The sequence below is a fragment of the Rhinolophus ferrumequinum genome, chromosome 22 (assembly GCF_004115265.2).
Source record: "Rhinolophus ferrumequinum isolate MPI-CBG mRhiFer1 chromosome 22, mRhiFer1_v1.p, whole genome shotgun sequence".
Classification (NCBI taxonomy): domain Eukaryota; kingdom Metazoa; phylum Chordata; class Mammalia; order Chiroptera; family Rhinolophidae; genus Rhinolophus; species Rhinolophus ferrumequinum.
In genome coordinates, this window is record NC_046305.1 from 17551103 (window position 1) to 17571987 (window position 20885).

General features: G+C 35.7%; 1 protein-coding gene across 1 annotated transcript in view; it reads left to right on the forward strand.

The window, feature by feature from the left end:
• PLA2G4A (phospholipase A2 group IVA) overlaps positions 1–20254 on the forward strand; it is a 139368-nt gene extending 119114 nt beyond the window's left edge. Inside the window, exons 15-18 of the mRNA XM_033091978.1 lie at positions 3725–3909; positions 10801–10996; positions 12493–12650; positions 19650–20254. Of these exons, the coding sequence (XP_032947869.1) occupies positions 3725–3909; positions 10801–10996; positions 12493–12650; positions 19650–19781 (671 nt within the window). The 3' untranslated portion in view covers positions 19782–20254. The remainder of the gene's footprint in view (positions 1–3724; positions 3910–10800; positions 10997–12492; positions 12651–19649) is intronic.
• The last annotated feature ends 631 nt before the right edge of the window (positions 20255–20885 follow it).

The window sequence follows — 20885 nt, forward strand, 5'->3', positions numbered from 1 at the left end:
TAGATGATGTACAATAAATCGGGTTCAAGTTCAAATCAATTTGAAAACACTAATAATTCCATCCCCCTCTTCAAAATGTAATGGGATACTCCAGTGAGTTGGAGAAGTCCTACTTCAAGGAGCCTCAAGTATAGTGGTTTAAAAGTAAACTGGCTTACGTTGGAATCCTGGCTCCGCAATTTATTGACTGGACAATCTTTTGCAGTTACTTAGCATAAGCCTCAGTTAACAATGATAGAAAAGTAGAGTTAAAACTCAAAACCAGCAACCCTGATGCTGATGGAACTGTAGGTTCTTGAGGATGTGACGGTCTTCACTGTTTTCAAGTTCACTTATAAGATGGAAATAATAGTGATACCTATTAAGGATCATGTAGCATCTTCATTAGAAAGTGTTGTTAGTCCAAAGCACAGTAAGCATAGGGAACACACAGTATATTTGCCTGTTGAATCTTATATGTCTCAACTCTATTTGATGTAGAATCTTAAATGTTTCACACCTATTTCATCATGGAACTCTTGTGTATAGGACATCTGTTAATATCTTGTAAAATTATGTGCTTTGAAACACAATTAAGAAACACTACTTCCTGTCAGTTTATCTGGAAAGTTGGAACCATGGTGTTTAGCTATATGCCAGAGCTGGGAATTGGTCCACATAACGACTTTTCTCTCAAATGTAATCTTGGATTTAAAGGAGGGTAAATGAGATTATAGTTTCATGAGAAGGGACAAATCAAACAAAATATGAGAAAAATGGTCTGTTTTTGGTTAATCCTTTAGCAAAATTTTTAAAAGCACTACGTTTATGAAGCCAAATAAAAATTTGTGAATTATTATTATACTTTATCATTATTACGTAATGATGATCATTTTTGTGTTAGGGAAAATCACTGCATTATTTCATTAATGTGTGTTTAATTTTTTTTGTTTAATTTTGATAAGATACATATGTGTATTGATGTGGTTTTAATGGTGGACAGATGCATGTGTAGATAACCTCGTATATTATAGTTATTGCTTTTTAAGTTATCCATGTTAAACCCTTTTAGTTTTATGGTTGTGCCACTTTCTTTAGAAACATTGTCACACTGTGCACAGGGCTGAAACTTTGTGGAAAGGTTAGAATCTTCACAGTTACTATCTATGTGAAACTGGATCTCTCTGGACCCCAGTTTCCTTACGTTTGAAATGACAGTAATAATACCTCCTTTGTAAGAGTCTTAAGAGGATTATAAATCTTATAAATGAAATTTCTAATACATTATGGATGCTCAATGTAAATGAAGCTGCTTTTATGAAAAATAAAAGTACCCAAATAATGAATTTTCAGCTTCAGAGTAAAACATGTAAAAACTAATATAAGAAAAAAGGCTCATAATTTTTCACTTTTAAAAAGTTCACATATGTAGTTTTTAAACAATACAAATTTCAAGGGAATAAATATTAAAACTGGGTTTGATAATATATATATTTTTCAATTTTATTATTCTGAAGTTCCAGATTCTGTGATAGAAATTTAGAAGCTTGGCTTTTGGCAAAGTACACTGTCACTATAATCCATAGATACTTGATAAGAAAAGAGAACTAACCTGAAGATAATTATTGAAAGAATGATTTCTCATATCTCTCATTGGCTAGGCATACACCTTGAACTTTTTGCTTGGACTTGTTTGTTTTTTTTCTAACTTGGCCTGTTTTTCATTCAGTTATATGATCTTATTCTTGTCTAAACCTAGTCCCCCATAGCATTTTGTGTGTGCATGTGTGTTTTTTAGCATATTTGTTTTTCATTTAAGATTATTTATTCACACCTTCCCTCTTTCCTTCAGCTATTCTGGGCAGTACAAATCACCTCAAGTGTAAGCTCTTTCTCTCTTTATTCATAAACATCACTACTATATATTTATAGCATTCATTTGTTATTCAGTATTTTAGAGATGAGAAATTTTAATAGATATGAGAAAAGAAAACACATGACTTAACTGTGGAAACAGGATATTAATGGTTTCTTCAGTAACTAAAGCAAAGTCTAATTTAGAACCATTTCGAATCACATTGAATAAACTTCATGGCTAATTGTCTAATAGGTGTTTTAATTTTAGTTTTAGTCATGATAAGTATCGTGGTTTTAATTGGACAGTAGAAATGTAAAGATTTGCCTTCCTTTTTTATCTCTAGCTCTTAAAATGCAATGATAAAATTGACTATGAGAGTATTATAGTCAGTGTCATTCTTATTTAGAAATAGACAGAGGAAACTAACATGCAATGAATGGTTTCCATCTATGTGCTGAACTTTTTTTTTTTTTGATAATAGGTATTAACATTTTACAGGTGATTCTATAAACATGGGCGACCCTCTGGTTTTCATTGTTTTCTCTATGAAAGTGCTTCCCAATGGAATTGAAAAGCTTGCTCAGAGATCATAATGCATGTCTAATACGAACACCTTCACTCTAGTCCACTGTAATAGATCTCCCACTTGAATGTTGCCCACCTTCTTTCTAACAGAGCAAGTGGGAACAAGTGTGAGGACAAAGGGACAGAACAAAACAATTGCATGTCATTTCCTTCAGGTCAAATGAATTCAGTTGTGATCACATTTCTTTCTCCTGGGAAGTGAATCAGGATTACCACGTATAAATGGGAAGAGCAGCCTGTTGTGAATATTACTTTTTCATAAAACTAATGATTTCTAGGCCCTGCTTTCTTTTAGATGCCTTGTCATCTTTATTCCTCTCTCCTTCTATGCTGTGGCCACATGGGGCTTCTTGCTGTTCCCAGATATACCAAGCCTTCTTCTGCCTTAGGGCTTTTGCTCTAGCTCTTCCCTCTCTCTGGAAACAATGTCCCCCAATCTTTAGATGGCCAATTCTGTTGTACGAATCTGGTCTCAGCTCATGGTCTCCTCCTCAGAGAGGTCGCTCCAGACTATCCAACTGAAGTGACTCCCTGTTACAGTACCCTCTTATTTTCTTCAATGCATTAATCACTGTCTAAACTATCTTTTAATATTTATTGACTAATTTGTCATCAAATGTACTCAGAATATAAGCTCTGTTAGAGAAGACTTTGCATCAACCTTGTGCAGCACCTAGAAGGATGCCTGAACAGTCGTAGACGGTCCATGTTTGTTGAATGCGTTGGCTAGATTATATTTTTGGACTCCCATCACCTAGAGAGACGCAGTGTGGGACCCATTCAGACTCTGCCACTGCCCAGTTGTGTCACTTTAGAGCTGAATTTCATGAATTTCATCCTCCATTTGTAAATATCCCTGACCTTACGTGTCTGTTATCAGACTGAAACCAGATAACGTATGAGGAAATGTTTTTAAACCAGTAAAGACCTATAAAGGGATCTTTCTGCATAGCTTAGAGTTAATACCAGGGCTGGACTAAGTACTTCCCATGCATTGTGTTACTTAATCCTTGCAGCAACTTTATTTGCTTGATTCTTTTACCCCGGTATTACAGATGAACAAACTAAGAGTTAAAGACAATAATGAATTTACGGTTGCTGAAGTTTGGACTCATGCCCAGCTCTCTTTGTCTCCAAAGCCTGAGGGCCTACCCACATGGAATTCTATCTCACAGATTTACTAACAAATATGTTTATAGTCTAAATCATGTTAAATGGTTGTTTAATTCATTCTCTCTCTCTCTCTCTCTCTCTCTCTCTCTCTCTCTCTCTCTCTCTCTCTCTCTTTCTTCCTTTTTAAAGATCCTGACGAATTTGAGCGAATCTATGAGCCTCTGGATGTCAAAAGTAAAAAGATTCACGTAGTGGACAGTGGCCTCACATTTAACCTACCTTACCCCTTGATCCTGAGACCGCAGAGGGGAGTCGATCTCATCGTCTCCTTTGACTTTTCTGCAAGGCCAAGTGATTCTAGTCCTCCGTTCAAGGTAAGGACTAGAATATTTATGTCACAATCCTTTATCTACCACATTGCTTTGCATACCTTGTAGGTATCTCACTGAGTCCTCTTGACCCCAACTTCTTATCCCTTGAACCTAGTATCTACATTACGATGGGTAATATTTCTTAAAACACAGATATGATTCAATTACTCCCCTGCTTAAAGAAACATTTAAATTGTTCTCCATGACCCACGGTAAAGTTCAGAGTCCGAGCAGGACAAGAATCATGCAATGTATGTGAAGGTCTGGAAGAAATTAGGATGAGATACGGGAGTTAGTAGGTAAAAGTTAATGAAAACCATGCATGGGGAATATGTACTGTGAGAAGAGAAGAGACCATAGAATAGTATCTTGAAGATTCAAGAACGGTATCAGTGGAAAAGGATGAAACCAAGGAAGTGTGCAGGGTTATGAAAACCAATCGAAGATATTTAAGAAGGAAGTCTTTCGTGAACTGGACAAGAGCAGTTGCCATAGGGTTTCAGGGCAGAAATTATACGGTAGTGATATGAGGGATGAGTGGAAGTTAAAAAAAAAAAAATTCAGACAGTTCTATCAACTGTCCAGGGAAGAAGGAGATGGACTACATTTGTAAGCGGACATGGGGAACAGAAAATTGTGTGTGTGTGGAGGGGTATTTTACCACTTGTAGCTTGAAACCTATAGACATTTCCAGCTGTGCATTTTCACAGATGTGCTTCTCTCTCCCCCATATGTGCATATCTCTCTTACAGCATTTCATTCATTCACCCACAAAAAAATGTCCTACATACATTTTGGCCAGCACTTATAAGGCAATTAGAGCCAAATGATTAAAACAAAACACACACACACACACACACACACACACACACACACACACACACACACACAGTGCTCTAGTCCCCGCGGAGTTCACAGACAGTGGAAGTAATGTGTATATAAATAAACGCAGACAACATACCTTGAAAATTGCTGCATTAGTAGAATGTACCAAGTCCTTCATACTGAAACTATGATGGTGGAGGTCAAAAAAGATAACATTTGAGGTGCATCTGAAGAAAGTTTGAGGTGTTCCAGGTGGAGGGAACAATGACAGTCATGGTCTTACTTGGGTGAGGCCACAGTACAGCCCATCAATCTTTCTATATTGCCTATTTAGAACTTTTTCTCATTTCTTCACTTTTATTCTACCTGTGCCCCTGGCTCTGCTACCTCCATCCTCTTTCCCTCAAAACATAGCGTTGACTCCTAATTTCTATAAAAGTTTAATGTCCTCAGATGAGCGCTTTCTTAACTTCCCTGCCTAACGATGAAACTCCTTCCACAGCCATTATTTCCTTCCTTCCCTCTTGCCCCAATATAGACGTTTCTATGTATTTTTATATCTCCTTTCCACTGCACACCCCTTAACCTTCCCAAGGATGTGATTCTACCTTGTATGTCATCTCTCCACTCTCCAGTAACATCTTCATTAATGACTCCTAGCCATCAGCATTTAAACATACTCGAATCTTTTCTGTTAACAACCCACCTCTCTTCCTGATATGTACAGAGGGTGCCAAAAAAATGTATACAAATTTTAAGAAAGGAAAAAACTGTATTAAAATTGAAATACTCAATATATGCTGATCACAAAAGATGAATACAAGTCATGCGTATACATTTTTGACACCCCCCGCTATGTATCTCCTTTTATTATTAGTTTCATATAGCATGAAACTTATGACTCTAAAATAGTACATTGTCTTTTCAGAGATTAAATATAAAGAAAATTGCAATATATTATATAGAATACATTTTTTTCTCCAAAAAATGAACTTCAGAAATTTCAAAGTCAAAATGGACTTTGCAGAATCACTTGGAATATTGAAAGTGATTTTTCTAAACTTATGATTGTTGTTATGATTGTCATTATAAAAATATCCATTTGTATATAGATCTAAAAATTACTCAAATAAAATGATTAAACTGATACAAATATTATACTATTGATGTTAAAGTAGGTTCCTTATTTTAGATACAACATAATAAGGTTTAAAAATTGGTAAGAAATCTACATAAAGTCTTTTGGTAGGAGGAGAGAAAATCCAATGTAATAATGGGATATATGAGCTTATTAAGGTGATTAAAGAGGAAATAATTTCCTATATTTAAGGCTGAAATATAAGGTGACATTTGTAATGAAAGAGTATAAGTGCTGGGCAAAATATTAGAACCATTAACTTTATTTCAGTTATTGATATAAGCATTTCGTATGTATAGTTAAATGTCAGATTTTGTCAGGGAAATATAGAACGATAGATATCGGAGCTTTTGATATAGGCAACCACTCTATTGTATCTACATTGTAACTGGCCTTGAAAGTTGATGACATCAATATCAGTGGTACTGGAATTTGTTTTGTTTTGTTTTGTTTTGTTTTAGATTAGTAAGCACACACCCTAATTAATAGTTCAGATATAAAGAGCCTCATGATTTTAAATAGGATTCTTGTAAATTGGTTTAATAAAAGCAGCTCTGTGTTTCATTTTGTCTTTTTGTTGTTGTTGTTGTTAACCATTTAATAACTTAGATACATGCCATGCAAATTTAGTTTACCATTAGGGTCCACTCAATGAGAATTCTAATAAGATTTGTCTTTGATGTGGTCATGAAAATAAGCCAGAGTCTTCATATTCAAGTGTGCAAGATAAACAGATTGTGAATTTAGGGGGTGAAGGAAGCTTTGTATCTTTTGAGAAGCAAGCAAGGAATATAGGACAATTCAGAGTTTATACCTGTAATTTTTTTTTTCTTTATCTTACTAAATTTTATGGGGAATAATAGAGTAATTGTGCCATAAGTTATGTTATTTTATATTATGTTGCCATATATTGGACATAAATCTAGCTCAGTGCTCTTTTAAATGCTTTATGACTAGAAGCCAGAACAATAGGTTCATTTACTTAACAATAAAAGGAAAGAAGTTTGAAGGAGAAAAGGAGAGAAGGGGGCAATGAGGGAAGGAGAAAAGGAAGAGAGAAGGAAGGAAAATTTGAAATGAGCTGGACTTTACAAAGGATAGGAGTAATGTGTCTAAATTAATTTCATCCCCCTGTATTTTCTCAAGGTCAAAATCACATTTAAACCCACAAATAACGGAAAAAAGCATCTGTGTTTTTCCACATTAACCTAATTTAGTTGTTGACGTTAGGGCTTGATCATTGTTTTAGAATCTCTGCATATGATTTACTTGTGATTTTTAGGTTGGGTCACACCATCATGGCCAAACCAGTCCAAGCGATAGCTTTGTGGACATCAATCCATCATGGCTGAAGAAGGGAACTGCATGTTATTAAATGTAACATTTATAGATTTACTTCTCATATTTGTTTCCTGGCACCAGTGTAACAAATTGCCACAAACATGGTGGCCTAAAGCAACAGAAAGTATTCTTTCACAGTTCTGGAGGGTAGAAATCGAAATCAAAGTGTCCTCAGGGCCACACTCCCTCCAAAGCCTCTGTGGGAGAACTCTTCCTTGCTTTTTCCAGCTTCTGGTAGATCCAGGCTTTCCCTGGCTTGTAGCTGTATAACTCCCTTCTCAGACTTCATATGGTTTTCTCTGCATGTGTCTTCTTATTAGGACATTTGTGTCTTTTAAGGGTATTTATCATTGGATTTATAACTCACCAAGATTATCCATGATGATCTGAACTTAATTACATTTGCAAAAACCCCTTTTCCAATTAAGGTTATATTCACAGGTCGTGAGGGGTTGTTAGAGCATGGATTAAACTATTGGAGGGCCACCATTCAACCCTCTACACTCCTATTGGTTATTGAGGATCAGCTGTCTTGTGACGAGTAGATATACCCAACATTAATTTCTCCTTATGTATTTTTGTGAATTTATAGTAACCTCTTATTGAAGAAGAGCTAACACGAACTGCAAAATTGTATGTAAATTCTACACACTATTAGATAGAGAAAATTATTTTCATGCCTATTGCATTATAAAGCTCTTGGATCCTAATACCAGCATGCTTTTTATTGGAAGTAAGAATGATCAAGACCACAAAATAATGAATTATACATTGTAGTGTCTAGCCACTGTATTTTATCTTAGTTGCTTCAATAATTTTTGAAGAGTCTGTAAATTTACTTATATCTTTTCCTCCATATCTCCCTCTCATCTAAAAATAGGTTTTAAATAATGAGAAATATCTTAGAAAGCACATATCCTAGTTTGTACAGAAAAAAAGATCTCATTTTCTATAAAGAAAAGCTAAGTTATTATAAATAGATATAAATATATTTATGTATTTATAAATATATATATTTATCTACATATATAAGTAAATAAATGTGGCATATACATGTCACTCGCACTATAATTTGAATAACATCCTATGTTATTTAGGTTGTTCTTCCTGTCTTTCAAGGTGTTTTAGTACTCAAAAAAAAAACAAAAAAACGAGCCCAAACATTTTGCGAATGATCATTTTGAAGGATACTGTCAAATTTTTCTCTCCACAGAAAACAATTTAAGTTATTACTATGTAAATTTACCATTAATTAGTCTATGGAAATCTGTTTGCTAGTTTGGAAGCATTAGCAAGCTCTTTTTTCTTCTCCTTAGTCTCATGCAATTGATTCACAGTGTGAACTTTTGGTTTTATTTTCATGTTGCATAGTCTGGAATGAATAATTGTGAACAGAGCTAGACAAGAAATAACAGGTATCAAATAACAACCAAAATGGATGGTTAGAATAGAATAGAGTTCTGGCATATTGCTATAATTTATGGAGCAGTAATTATTTTGCTCACTGCATTCTTTTCAAGTACTCTTTTCAAACTTGTCTGTGTCATTGTTTCTGACTTTACAAGCAGAGAAATGAGACATCAGGGAGGAGACGGTTTTCCATTCTGTAATCACTGTATTGTCATCGGTTTTTGATCTTTCCACATCAGGATCATGTAAAGAAAGGGAAAGTTTCCATCTCTTCCTGATTCCAGCATAAAATAGATATCTAAAAATAGCTTGGTCTTTTACCTCATGAAATTCCCTTTTCCTCTTTCTTCACATATCCACACATCATTGGTCATACTCTTGAGTCATGTTTGTAAACATTAGCAAGCTCTTTTTTCTCCGTATTCTCACGCAATTCATTCTCAGTGTGAATTTTTGGTTTTCTTTAGATGTTGAATAGTCTGGAATGAATAATTATGAACCGTGCTAGACAAGAAATATCAAGCTGAATAATTCAACTGAACCAGATGGAGGGGAAGAGTGAAAAAAGTTTTCTGAAGTTTCAAACAAAAAATAGTCATACATATGGGATTTTCCATAAACTATAATCATATTTAGCTTGATAGTATAGGAAAGAAATGCTTTAATAGACATTAAACCTTTTGTTGTCTCGTATTTTTGTTTCTTTGTAAATGGCTTCTAGAGTTGATCAACTTAAAATTCACGACATTCCAGAAGCATCAAGAGCAGTAAAAGTTCAATGAAAAGTATATTTTTCTCTAAATTTAAGGTGCTATCTTAAAGTGCTTGATTCCTGGCATATAAATTACTGAGTTTTTAAAAATACATAATCTCATTTAATCCTCACAGCAATCCTAAGGAAGATAATAGTGTTAACTTGTTTTTCACAGTGTTAGAAAATGAGATGCTGAGAATTAAGAAACAGGTGAAATGTAAGTGAAATAGGCTTGGGAGCCCACGATTTCAGGGATAGTGAGCAACCTGCTCCCTGTTTGTTTGGTTGGTTGGTCAGTTGTTGTTACTTATGATCCCCATGGTGCCATTAGGGAAATACTTCAGCCCCCAAAATAGTTCTAATAGCAATCTTACGGCTATGTATTATTATTACCATCCTTATTTTATACTTGAGGATATTGAGTGTGGAAACATTAAGAAATGTGCCCAAGGTCCCATAGCTCGCACTTGAACTCAGGCAATCTGACCCCAGCATCAGTTTCTTATGTGTCCCGCTTCCCCTTAAGCTGCACATAAATAGAAATAAGCTCTATTCTCCCCCATTGATTTATATTGATGTAAAATTTAATATTGTCTCTGTGTGTGTGTGTTTACTCACTTCCTTAGTCAGCCTGGATGCAGAAACAAACCTAAAATCTCAGTGGCCGACTATAAACAGATATTTCTTGGTCAACTTACATGTCAGCAGCTGCAGATCAGCTGCTGTGGCTGCCCTGTGTGTCTTCTCACTCTGGTGGAGAAATTAATCGTCTTACCAGGAAGGGAGCTAATATATGGAAACAAACACACAATCTGCCAAACATGTTAACTAAACTCTTGGTACCTCTGCATGGTCCACGCTTGGCCGCTACACATATAATAAAAACATGCTGAGGCCAGACGCTCAACTTCTTTCTGTAAACAGCAGCAAAAAAGAAAAAAAGAAGCTGATTCAAAGTAACTTAAATATTTTTGTATTCATAAAATGTATTAATGTACTTAGTTATGTGGAGATGATATAGGTAAAAATACGGTAACAGAGTGTTCCCTCATTCTGATTCATCATGTTCTTTGACTCCTAAGGGTTAAAAAACATTCACAGGGCTTATAAATGCCCAGAATCTGTAATATTTCTTTTTCCTATAGCAATTACCTCCACATCATTTCATTCAGTTCAGTTCATCAATAATTTTCCAATGGACCTAGTCCCGTGCCAAAAATTAACATAATAATACTGAGTTTGTTCATAGAGTCCTTTTATATTTTTTTGAGATTAATGAACTTCTTGAGAATGGGGTCATTATTTTTCTTAGCAAGGAGTACACTGCGAGCACAGAGTAAACACCTAATGAATATTGAAGGATGGCAGTACCGACTGAACAAGTGAAAACAGACAATTACCAAATGCATCTTTCCTTCTTCCATAGGAGCTTCTCCTTGCAGAAAAGTGGGCTAAAATGAACAAGCTCCCCTTTCCAAAGATTGACCCAAATGTGTTTGATCGAGAAGGGCTAAAGGAGTGCTACGTCTTTAAACCCAAGAATCCTGATGTAGACACAGATTGCCCGACTATCATCCACTTTGTTTTGGCCAACATCAACTTCAGAAATTACAAGGCTCCAGGTACGTTGGGAATCAGTTGTTTTCTGTAAAGTAGAAATCTGGTAAAGGAGCAAGACTGATATTAAGCAGGTTCACACTGGCCCTTGCCGTACCAGCTATTATTACAATTTTGAATGCTTTCCTTACCTTGATAATTAACTACTCTCTGAGACCCCCAAGTGCTCCCCACCTTTCTCACTCCAGGATCCCCTGGGTTCTTCACAATCCAGATACTAGAGGGTTAACAACTAGCTCATAAAAACAGATCTGGGGTGTTACTCCAAAACACCAGATTATTTTTTCTCTGATTGGTTGGTGCTCTTATCACGAGGGCTGTTAAACATTTTGAATATCACTGTTGTGAAGGGAGCCCTTGTTTCAGAACAAATCATGCAAAAGTTTTGGGGATGTTAGCTGACCACAAGATGAATGTAATCTAGCATTACAACATGGCTGATAGTTTCATGTTGCCATGTTATAGTTTATAGAAAAAGAGAATCAAATTCAGAGCACAGTCACCCTGCTGTACCACATTCAGAGGAGCCTGTAAACTAAACTCTTCAGTAGCCGGGAAGATCTAGAGATTGACAGGCAAGATGGTGAAGGACAAAAAATCAAATTATTTTAGGACCAGAAATGTAAAGGGGAAGACACAAGAAATAGTCCTGGAAGATTTGACAGGAAACTATGGAGAAGAAAGTGATTTTTCTAGATGACGGAGGAAGACAGAGAAAGGATCAATAAGGATGGAAGTTATGAATCATAATTCAAAACAAGAGAAGGAAGAATGGACTGTCATTTTTAGTTATTGAACACTGGAGTACTGGAAACCTAGAGAATTTTCTATCACTGTTAATTCTCAAGGCAAGATTGTGTAGGGGATTTCTGTAGCATGAAGACTATTAGATAACGTTTGATTTGGGTTCCCCCAGAAGCAGATGCTGAGCGAAGGATTCAAGTACTAATAGTTTATTTGGGTGAACTAGGGAACTTTAGTAAGGAAGGGGAAGGTGATAAAAGGAAGGCAGACAAGAAAAGATGTGTTAGTGAGTCAGCTGAACTTGATCCTGCTGGGAAACTCTCGAAAATGAAATAGAACCTGTACTCCAGAATCATCCTTCCCACCCACATAGCGAGAGACAAGAGAACTGGGGTACTTATATCCTAATTCACCAAAGTCTTTGGTTGACTGCTGCCTGGGGCAGAGTATTATTTACCAGGACTTCCAGCCTGCTGCTAGTGAACAAAGCCACTTTCCACAGTTGCAGGGAGGGGTAGAAAGCCCTTAGGCACAGAGATGCAGATACTGGCAATCTGAAGTTGTCCAGTCAAAACACACAGAAATTCTCACCCAGGGAATATGGGTGGAGGCACAGCCGTGCATACTACAGACTCCGTGACCTCAGTAGGGACTCCCAGGGTTATGTTTATGACTATTTGTAAATTTTATTCCTTGGGTTTTAGAGATATTTTGTAGTTTTCCAAATAACACCATTTGAGACTCTTCTGATATTTAGGTGTTCCAAGAGAAACTAAGGAAGAGAAAGAAATAGCTGATTTTGACATTTTTGATGACCCTGAATCACCCTTTTCAACCTTCAACTTTCAATATCCAAATAAAGCATTCAAAAGGCTGCATGATCTGATGTACTTCAATACCCTGAACAACGTAGATGTAAGTATCACCTACGATCACTGACAATGTCAAATATTTTGTATCGCGTAAACATAGCAATACCTTTTTAATTAATTAAAAATAAGGTTTATGAATGACACCACCCAAGTTGTATGATTTTATTTTTTATGAAATATTTTATTAATCTCCAGAGGAACCTTATAAAATTCACAAATAAGAAAATGAATGCCTCCAAGTTGGCAAAGCCTACCTTTTATACTATTATTTGATTGACAGATTGGTCAATACTCAGCTTCTTTGCCCAAGTTTCTAATGTATTCGTCATATGGTAAAATAAATTAGAAGTCGGGAGAAAAATGATAAAAAGGAAATATAAAATTAGGAAAGTGAATGTAACCAGAAGTGTAGTTAATCTGCAAAAATATCATGTGTTTTAATGGGTATACTCATGCTTTTAAATGTCTTTATTTTGGGGGATCTTAGTAATAACTATAAAAGTAGCAGCCTCCCCATTTTCAGCCCTTGATATATCAAGTATGTTTTGCTTTAGAAACTTGCGAAACAAGCCATTCTCTTCAGTATAATCATTCTTATCACTGGTATATCCGCTGCTAAGATTCTTTGTCCGTGACAAATCTTTCCAAATCTGTCCATCTCTAACTCACCATTTGGGAACACTGTTGTGTAATTGGAATCCTGTTGGTTTATAGTGCCAAATCCCAGTATCTTGACAAATCATTATCAATTGTGAAAGCCCAAGTTCATTAGCCTAATTGGGTTTTGCACCTTAGAAAAATAGAATAACAGAAGAAGAAAAAAAAAAGAAAGAAAGAAATTAAATGGAGAGGGAAAGGTATCATATATGATTTGCCAGCCTTTTCGAGACTGTGTGAATGGCTCAAAAGAAAATGCTGTATGTGTATGAGTGCTCTTTGTATATGAGATTTAATTAGATTTTGTGAGCTAATAGGATTCTGGCACATCTAGTTTGCTTGTTTGTTTAGTTTGGCTGGAGACTAGTAATAATTAATTGTGTGCAGGTATAGCAGTTACACTGTAATATGTTTGTTAATCAATATCTTTAAAGTTTTGTAAACATAGGAATTTTCCCCCAATAAGCTTCATTTCTTGCAACTCTAAAATGCTTTCTTCTTAGCCTTCATGGATGAATAATATGTGATAATTCATGTAGAGCATACGTAATACATTTTATGGCATGTATCACTTTCTATATATTTTTATTCCTTTTTTCTTTTGTCTCACAAGCAGTGGACATCTGAGATCCATATGCTACATTGTTTCTATTGTGATGGTGAAAATTTAAAGAGTATTAAGAGAAAATCAGTATTTTAATCTGCGATTTATATGGAGTGAACATTCTCAAAATAGAGTTATGTTTTATAAAAAACCCTGCTGTTATAGATAAGTGAACTGAGGGGCAATATCAGAGTAAACTATTTTTTCAGCATGAAGCCAATAAACTCAAAACTATTATATATATTGGGATAAAGTGTATTATACTTGATCAGTCATCCTCAAATGGAAAAAAAATTAGATTGTAGGAATATATAAATAACTTATTGGACTTGAGAAAATAAAAGATACACACACACATATGTGTGTGTGTACACCTATATATATATCTATGCGTGTCTACATCTATGTGTATTGAGTATATATATATATATACACGTATGTACGTGTGTATATACATATGTAACTTTATCAGCTGCATTTCTCTCATTGTTTTCAGTTCTGGTTTATATAAAACCTGCTAAGTTATTTGCTATAAAAAATGATATACCGTGTTTCCCCAAAAATAAGAACTAACCGGAAAATAAACCTTAGCATGACTTTTCCGGATGACATCCCCTGAACATAAGCCCTAATGCGTCTTTTAGAGCAAAAATTAATATAAGAGCCGGTCTTATTTTCAGGGAAGCACAGTAGTTCTATTTATATATTTTACAAACATTCTTCAAAGCGGTTTGTTTGACACATAGGTGAAAAAGTTAAAGGCTGAACAAAAATAAAGTGAATGCCAAAATAACTGTCCTGCCTTACAGCTCATCAAATGTGCATCTTTCACAAACCACTTAATTAAGCAGGTTTTAATTGCGTCCAAGAATTTTTCTGGCACAGCATGTAGAAGCAACATCTTCGGCTTTATATCATGTGTAGATCCCAGATGGGCCACTTGTGTGACTTTAAATATGCTATTTACATGTTTTGGGCCTCAGTTTGCTCATCTCTAAAACGGGTGTAGCAGTATCTATCAAAATGGCAGTAGGGAATCTTTAATCAGGTGATGTGTGAACAGTGGCTCTGCAAACAGAAGCTGCCCAATAAACAGGAACCTTAACTGTGTGTGTCTGTATCCTGTAACATGATGGATATACCCCAAGAACTTTGCAAATGCCCAGAATTAAAAATATAGACAAGTTTGAACAAGTAATAGCAGCCTAAGCAGTAAATACATATTTTTTTAAATGAATTAATATAGGTTTCCTCTTAAATTATATGACCATTGAGACTTGTGTTCATGTGATTCTTGGGGGTGTGTGTGTGTGCAATGCATACCCAGGTAAGACTTCTAGTTTTCACCGACATTTTTTTTTTCTCTCTTGGGATTACTCCCACATCTTCCACATCCCATGTCTCTACCAAGAAGACATATTTTATGATAACTAAAGTGTCTTGATAAGTGATGATAAATAAAGAGCAACAAATTGCTGAGGTAGGAGCTGGGGAGTTCGTCGTTAGCTAAATCACTCATTCCCACACCATTTGAATAGGTTATTATTAATTCACCCTTCAGCAACACAGCACACATTTATTTGCCATGGACTGTCAGGATTGCTTGCAAATTGTGGACATTGTGAATATAAACTCTTCTAATGCAAAGACACTTGACTGCCAAGTCCATAGGAGACAGTGTTCAAGTTCGTGGCCCTGACTGCTGTGGCATAAAGTACAATTTTCATCTTCAGTTCTCATCCTGCCATCAATTTTTACTCTGGAAAGGCCACCCTGTCTCCGACAGCCGTATGCTTCTGTTGCTTTCTTTTCCCCAGTGGTCCTCGCTGGCCTGCGTTGCTGAAGCTAAATTCCAGTTCATCTTTAGAAAACTTCTGCTCTGTTTGTTCTCACTTCGTGACAGCAGCCTGGGTTTGTCGTTAGCGTCAGGTTTCTGCACTTACTCAATCCTCCCAAATTCCTTTTCACTGAACGTTGCCTCAGTGCTTTTACAATGGCCGTATTTCATGTTTGCTTGTTCTTTCAGAAGCCTCACATATATTGACTTACATTGGTAGACATGTGGTATGTGGGAAATGCAGAGGCTTTGGAGTCGGACCAAATTTAGCTTTCCCCATTTTAAGGGGAAACAATGCTACATGCCTTATACATCAGGGTGAGGATTAAATAAAATAATATAATTTAAGGGCTTAGCATCTAAGAGACACTCAATAAATTGAAGCAACTAATATGATAGCAATGATTATCTGTGTTCATATTAACTTCTGCTTTTAATTACAAATTTAAACCCAGGAAAAACAATGACTTGCCTTATTTCCCTTGTATCCTCCAGAGACACTGATCATAATGCCTGGCACCTAAAATAAATATGCAATAACATTTTCATGAATGCTTTTTAAAATGTCACTGACTTACTGGCGGGAACTGTTGAAGAATTTAATGTGATAGGAGGAGGGGAAAGCAAGGGTCAGGATACAACGCCTGGAGGCAGGGATGTTGACCATGGAGAATCTCTATTCTCCAGGTAGTGTGGCTACCTGCTCTACTCATAAACTGCTCCTTCGATCTGGAAGGAACATGCCTTCTGAGATTTCCTTTCTAAGACCTAGTCAACTCAGCCATCACAGGAAAATGTACTGTTATGCCGTCTCACTCATTCAAGTTATTAATTCAGTAGGTGTATTCTAAGAACCTGTTGTATGTCAGTTTATTCAGTATTTATTGCTGATGTATAATAATGAGCTTTTAAAATGTGTTCTCAATTCTATAAAGTGTTAAATGTTAGATGTTAATTAAAATGAGGAAAAGCATATATCCAGAAGTACGGGTACTTCATTTTAAATGTCTGGATATTTCATCATTGTGATCAGTGTGTCTAGGTACAAGTTAAAGTTTTTATCTTTTTAAAGATAATTTAGAAGCGTATTAGGTATCATATCATATTATTATCATATTAGGCCCCAATTTATCTACTCTGAATGCTGACTGTAATCTCTTTCCATCTTATTTCTTCATTAATTCAACACATATTTATCGAGTACCTACTGTGCCAGGCAGTGTAATAGGAAGTAGGAATACAACCATTCACAAAACCAAAAGAACAAGGAAAAGTTTGGAGTGCTTAATATAAGCTAAATAGTTTTCCCTCAAATATTTAACACTCGTAGCTAGCCGATGAAGTAGGTCTTTTTATTTATATGTAAGGAAACTGAGTCATGGATTATTTAGGGAGGTCCCTGGAGGTCACACAGTATGTGAGGAGCTGAGATGCTACCACAGGTTTTTTTCCACTCTTTCCTAACTTGTGAACCATCTCTCTCTCAAGCAGGCATATTTCCAAATGTTCCCCAGAAACAGCCTCCTTTCCAGCCAGGCCAGTTTTCAGATGTTTCCTATACATGCCATGACCTTCCTTCCACCTTCAGCCTTTTTATATGTTTATCCCTCTACTGAGAATGCCCAGTCTTTCCATCTATTTATAGCATCCTGCCTGTCCTTCAACTCAAATCAAGTCTCATTATCCCCACGAGTTGAACTTTATCCTGTTTCATTCAACCTTCAGTGATGACCTTCTGTGCATTCATTAATTTTACAAATATTTATTGTTTCCCTACTGTGCTCTAAGTGCTGGGATCAAAAATGACGACTTTTCAAAGATCCCTGTGTTTGTGACACTTTAGTTTTTATTGGGCAGGCAGGCATTAGCCAGCAAATTCACAGTCATTTAGGCCACGATATCTTCTTATATTTTTCTATATTTTTCATTTTTATTTCTCTCTCAAACTATACTGTAACTTCCCCTTTGAGCTCATTTTAAATGTTCTATTGTGGGAATTCAATATTTGCTTGTGGATTGCTTCTAATCCTACATTTCTTAAATGTGTTCCTTTTTGGGAGAAGATCACATTTTACGCGCTTTATTTTCTTATTCTTTTCCTTTATTATCAAAGATTTAAAGGTTCTGGATCAACAATTAGGAGGCTCTTGCATGGCACAAGTGAAAGATGACATGGGTCATATTTAGGGATGGACAGTAGGGATGCAGAAGGTTGAGATATAAGGTCTGTTGCTAGGATAACACTGATGGAAAGGATTTGGAATCTCAATGAATTTCAGGGGCTTGAAAGGTACAGACACCACTTAAGATTACTCCAGATTGGGGGAAAAAAAAACCCAGGAAAATTCAAATATGACACATTGCCTTTTTGGATACATCTAGTTGTACCATGTATTATGCTGGAAGGTTTGAATTTGGCATCTGATGTAGTAATGAGTTGAGCCTCTTCGGCTTATATCACAGAATTATAAAATCACGGCAAATCAGTATTTTTTGCAGTAATCTGAAAAAAAAACTAGTTAATAATTTCATAGTGTTGAAATGCCACCTAGTGGTCAAACTTGCACATTCTAATTGGGTATGATTTGGGTGTTGCAGAGTTATAAGTGTAAATATTCCTTTTCCTTTCTAAGAATGGCCTGTTTACTAGAAACAACTGCCACGGCCCAGTGGTGGTAAACTTACCAGTTGTTGATATTGATATTGTTTCTTTTCTGTGCTCATGAATTCATTATAAAGTAATCGACAGCGGTCATTATCAGTATCATTTCCCCTGCAGTCTTTTACATTTTAAAGCCTTTTAGGTGTTTGGAAAGTAAATAGTTGATATTTTACCTTGGTACTTCTCTGTGATGGGGTTTGATGTGTCTCGTGCTGCTCTGGTAAAGGAGAAACCAACTGAAACCCTGCTGGCAAGATCTATAGAAAGGTGGGGAAATTTATATTAAAAGATGATATAATAGGACACACTTGATCACAGAATTGATTTTCTGACTTTTACCAAATAGTAACCCCACTATTGGCTGCTATACATGGTGTTTTATTTTTAATAAACTTTATAGCCTCACATCTAATTTAAAGCCCCTAAATTTCCTCACAGATGGTCAGTTTAAAAATAACAATAAATAGATGCTACTTATGGAATGTTTCCTATGGGCCAGGCATTATGCAAAGTACTTGTTATAAATGATCTTCAATCCCTACAAAATCCAAGATAAGTATTATCATTCCCATTTTAAAGAAGAGGAAACATGCTCAAGGATTGACGTTAACTCCCCTTGATCTCACACAGCCAAGACACTGTGTCTGGAGCCCCTTGGTCAGGGTCTCCTTCCTAGGTCTGACAACCTCTTCTGTCACCATATAATTAAATTTCCCTTACTCATGGGGAAAATGGAGTCAACAAATACCTGCTTTACTTAAAAGACTCAGTAACATTTGAGCCCATTTTCCCAGAAGACAATTTTATATATACACACACACACACACATATATATATATATATATATATATATATATATATATATATATATGAGTTTATATATAATTTAAAAATCATAAAGCCAATAAAGGTATCACATTCCTGTACTAAATACCTGTTCCCATAATACAACTGCTTGTTGTTTAAAGTTACTATTAGAGAATAGAGGGGTCTGCATGTTGGGCCTGACATAAAGTCACAGAATATTCCAGGCATGTTAGCACCACCCAGATCACACATCTCTCTCCTTCAGGCATTGGAGCCAGCTCGCCCAGTGAGATTGGATATGGAAATGGGGAAAGCCCCTCAGTGCACACATCTCCAGAGCATCTCAGAGATTTCTTTCTCTATTTCAAAAAGAATGCTATAATGAAAAGATTAATTCGATTTTTGTCTTGACCAAACAAATGTATAAGTGAGTTCAGAGCTGCATGAATTATACATCTTTTGCCTCTGTTTGCAGGTGATAAAGAATGCCATCGTTGAAAGCATCGAATATAGAAGGCAGAATCCATCTCGTTGTTCTGTTTCCCTCAGCAATGTCGAGGCAAGAAGATTCTTCAACAAGGAGTTTCTAAGCAAGCCCACAGCATAGTTTGTGTACTGGAAAGGGCAGCCATTTCTGCTGCTAAGGCAGTTTGAAATTCCATGACAACTGGATTTAAAGGCAAAGTATAGACGTTAGTACTGATCACAAGAGACTGGCTGATATTCCAAGTTGCAGTTATTTAGCTGCATGAGAATAATACCCTTATTTTGTTAGGTTAACAGATAATGCTGATTATATAAAAATATACTCAGCTACATTTTCTATCAGTATGAACTTCCTGATGCAACTGTAGGGACATATACTGTATTTTTAGTCATTCCTTTAGAACACATCTTAGGTGTTCTCTTTTTTAAAATGTGGCTACTTTTTAGAATGTTTAACATTTCTATCTCATTAGGTAAGACTTTGTATTTTGTGAGTATTGTTCACTGACTGGATTTATTCATGCCAAGAGACAACACTATTTTTATTTATATATACATTTCTACATATACAAAATAAATACATCTCTATGCAAAGTAACATGAGATCACTGAGTTTTATTATTTTAAAAGAGATATTGCCCTGTTCCTGTGAGAGAATCTCAACTTCATGGCTTTCAAACACAAAAGTTGTTCATCCTAAAACTCACATGTGAAATTTATCAATTTAAATCATGGTTATTTTTCTTAAAAGAGAAAGTGTGTATTAATTGTTGAGCAAATGGTATATATTTATTCAGCAAGTAGATTAAAAAAGTAACCACTTCCAATTTAACATTTTACTTTGCTAATATTGTCTGGACTGTGTATCCACCAGAGAGCACTAGAGAAAAATCCAGAAGAATGTCAAGGGCTGAGTATGCAAGACTTGTCTTAGGGACAGTCTCTATTGCAAGACTGACATTTCAGTTACTGTTGATCTACTAAGGTTTAGGGTTGTTATTCCAAACATAAGGGCTTCCTCATTCTTCTTCCTTGAATTACATTTCTTTAAGCTCTCTATTTTGTCTTCTTTTATCTCACCTTTCATTTGTGGGCGAGGAACAAACTTTCCTCTACCCTCAAGGTTCTTCTGGTGGGTCTAATGGGTCTAATCATCAGACTTGAGACAGATTAGCACGAGAAAATAACCAAATTTAATACATACAGATGTATGGGAACTCCACAT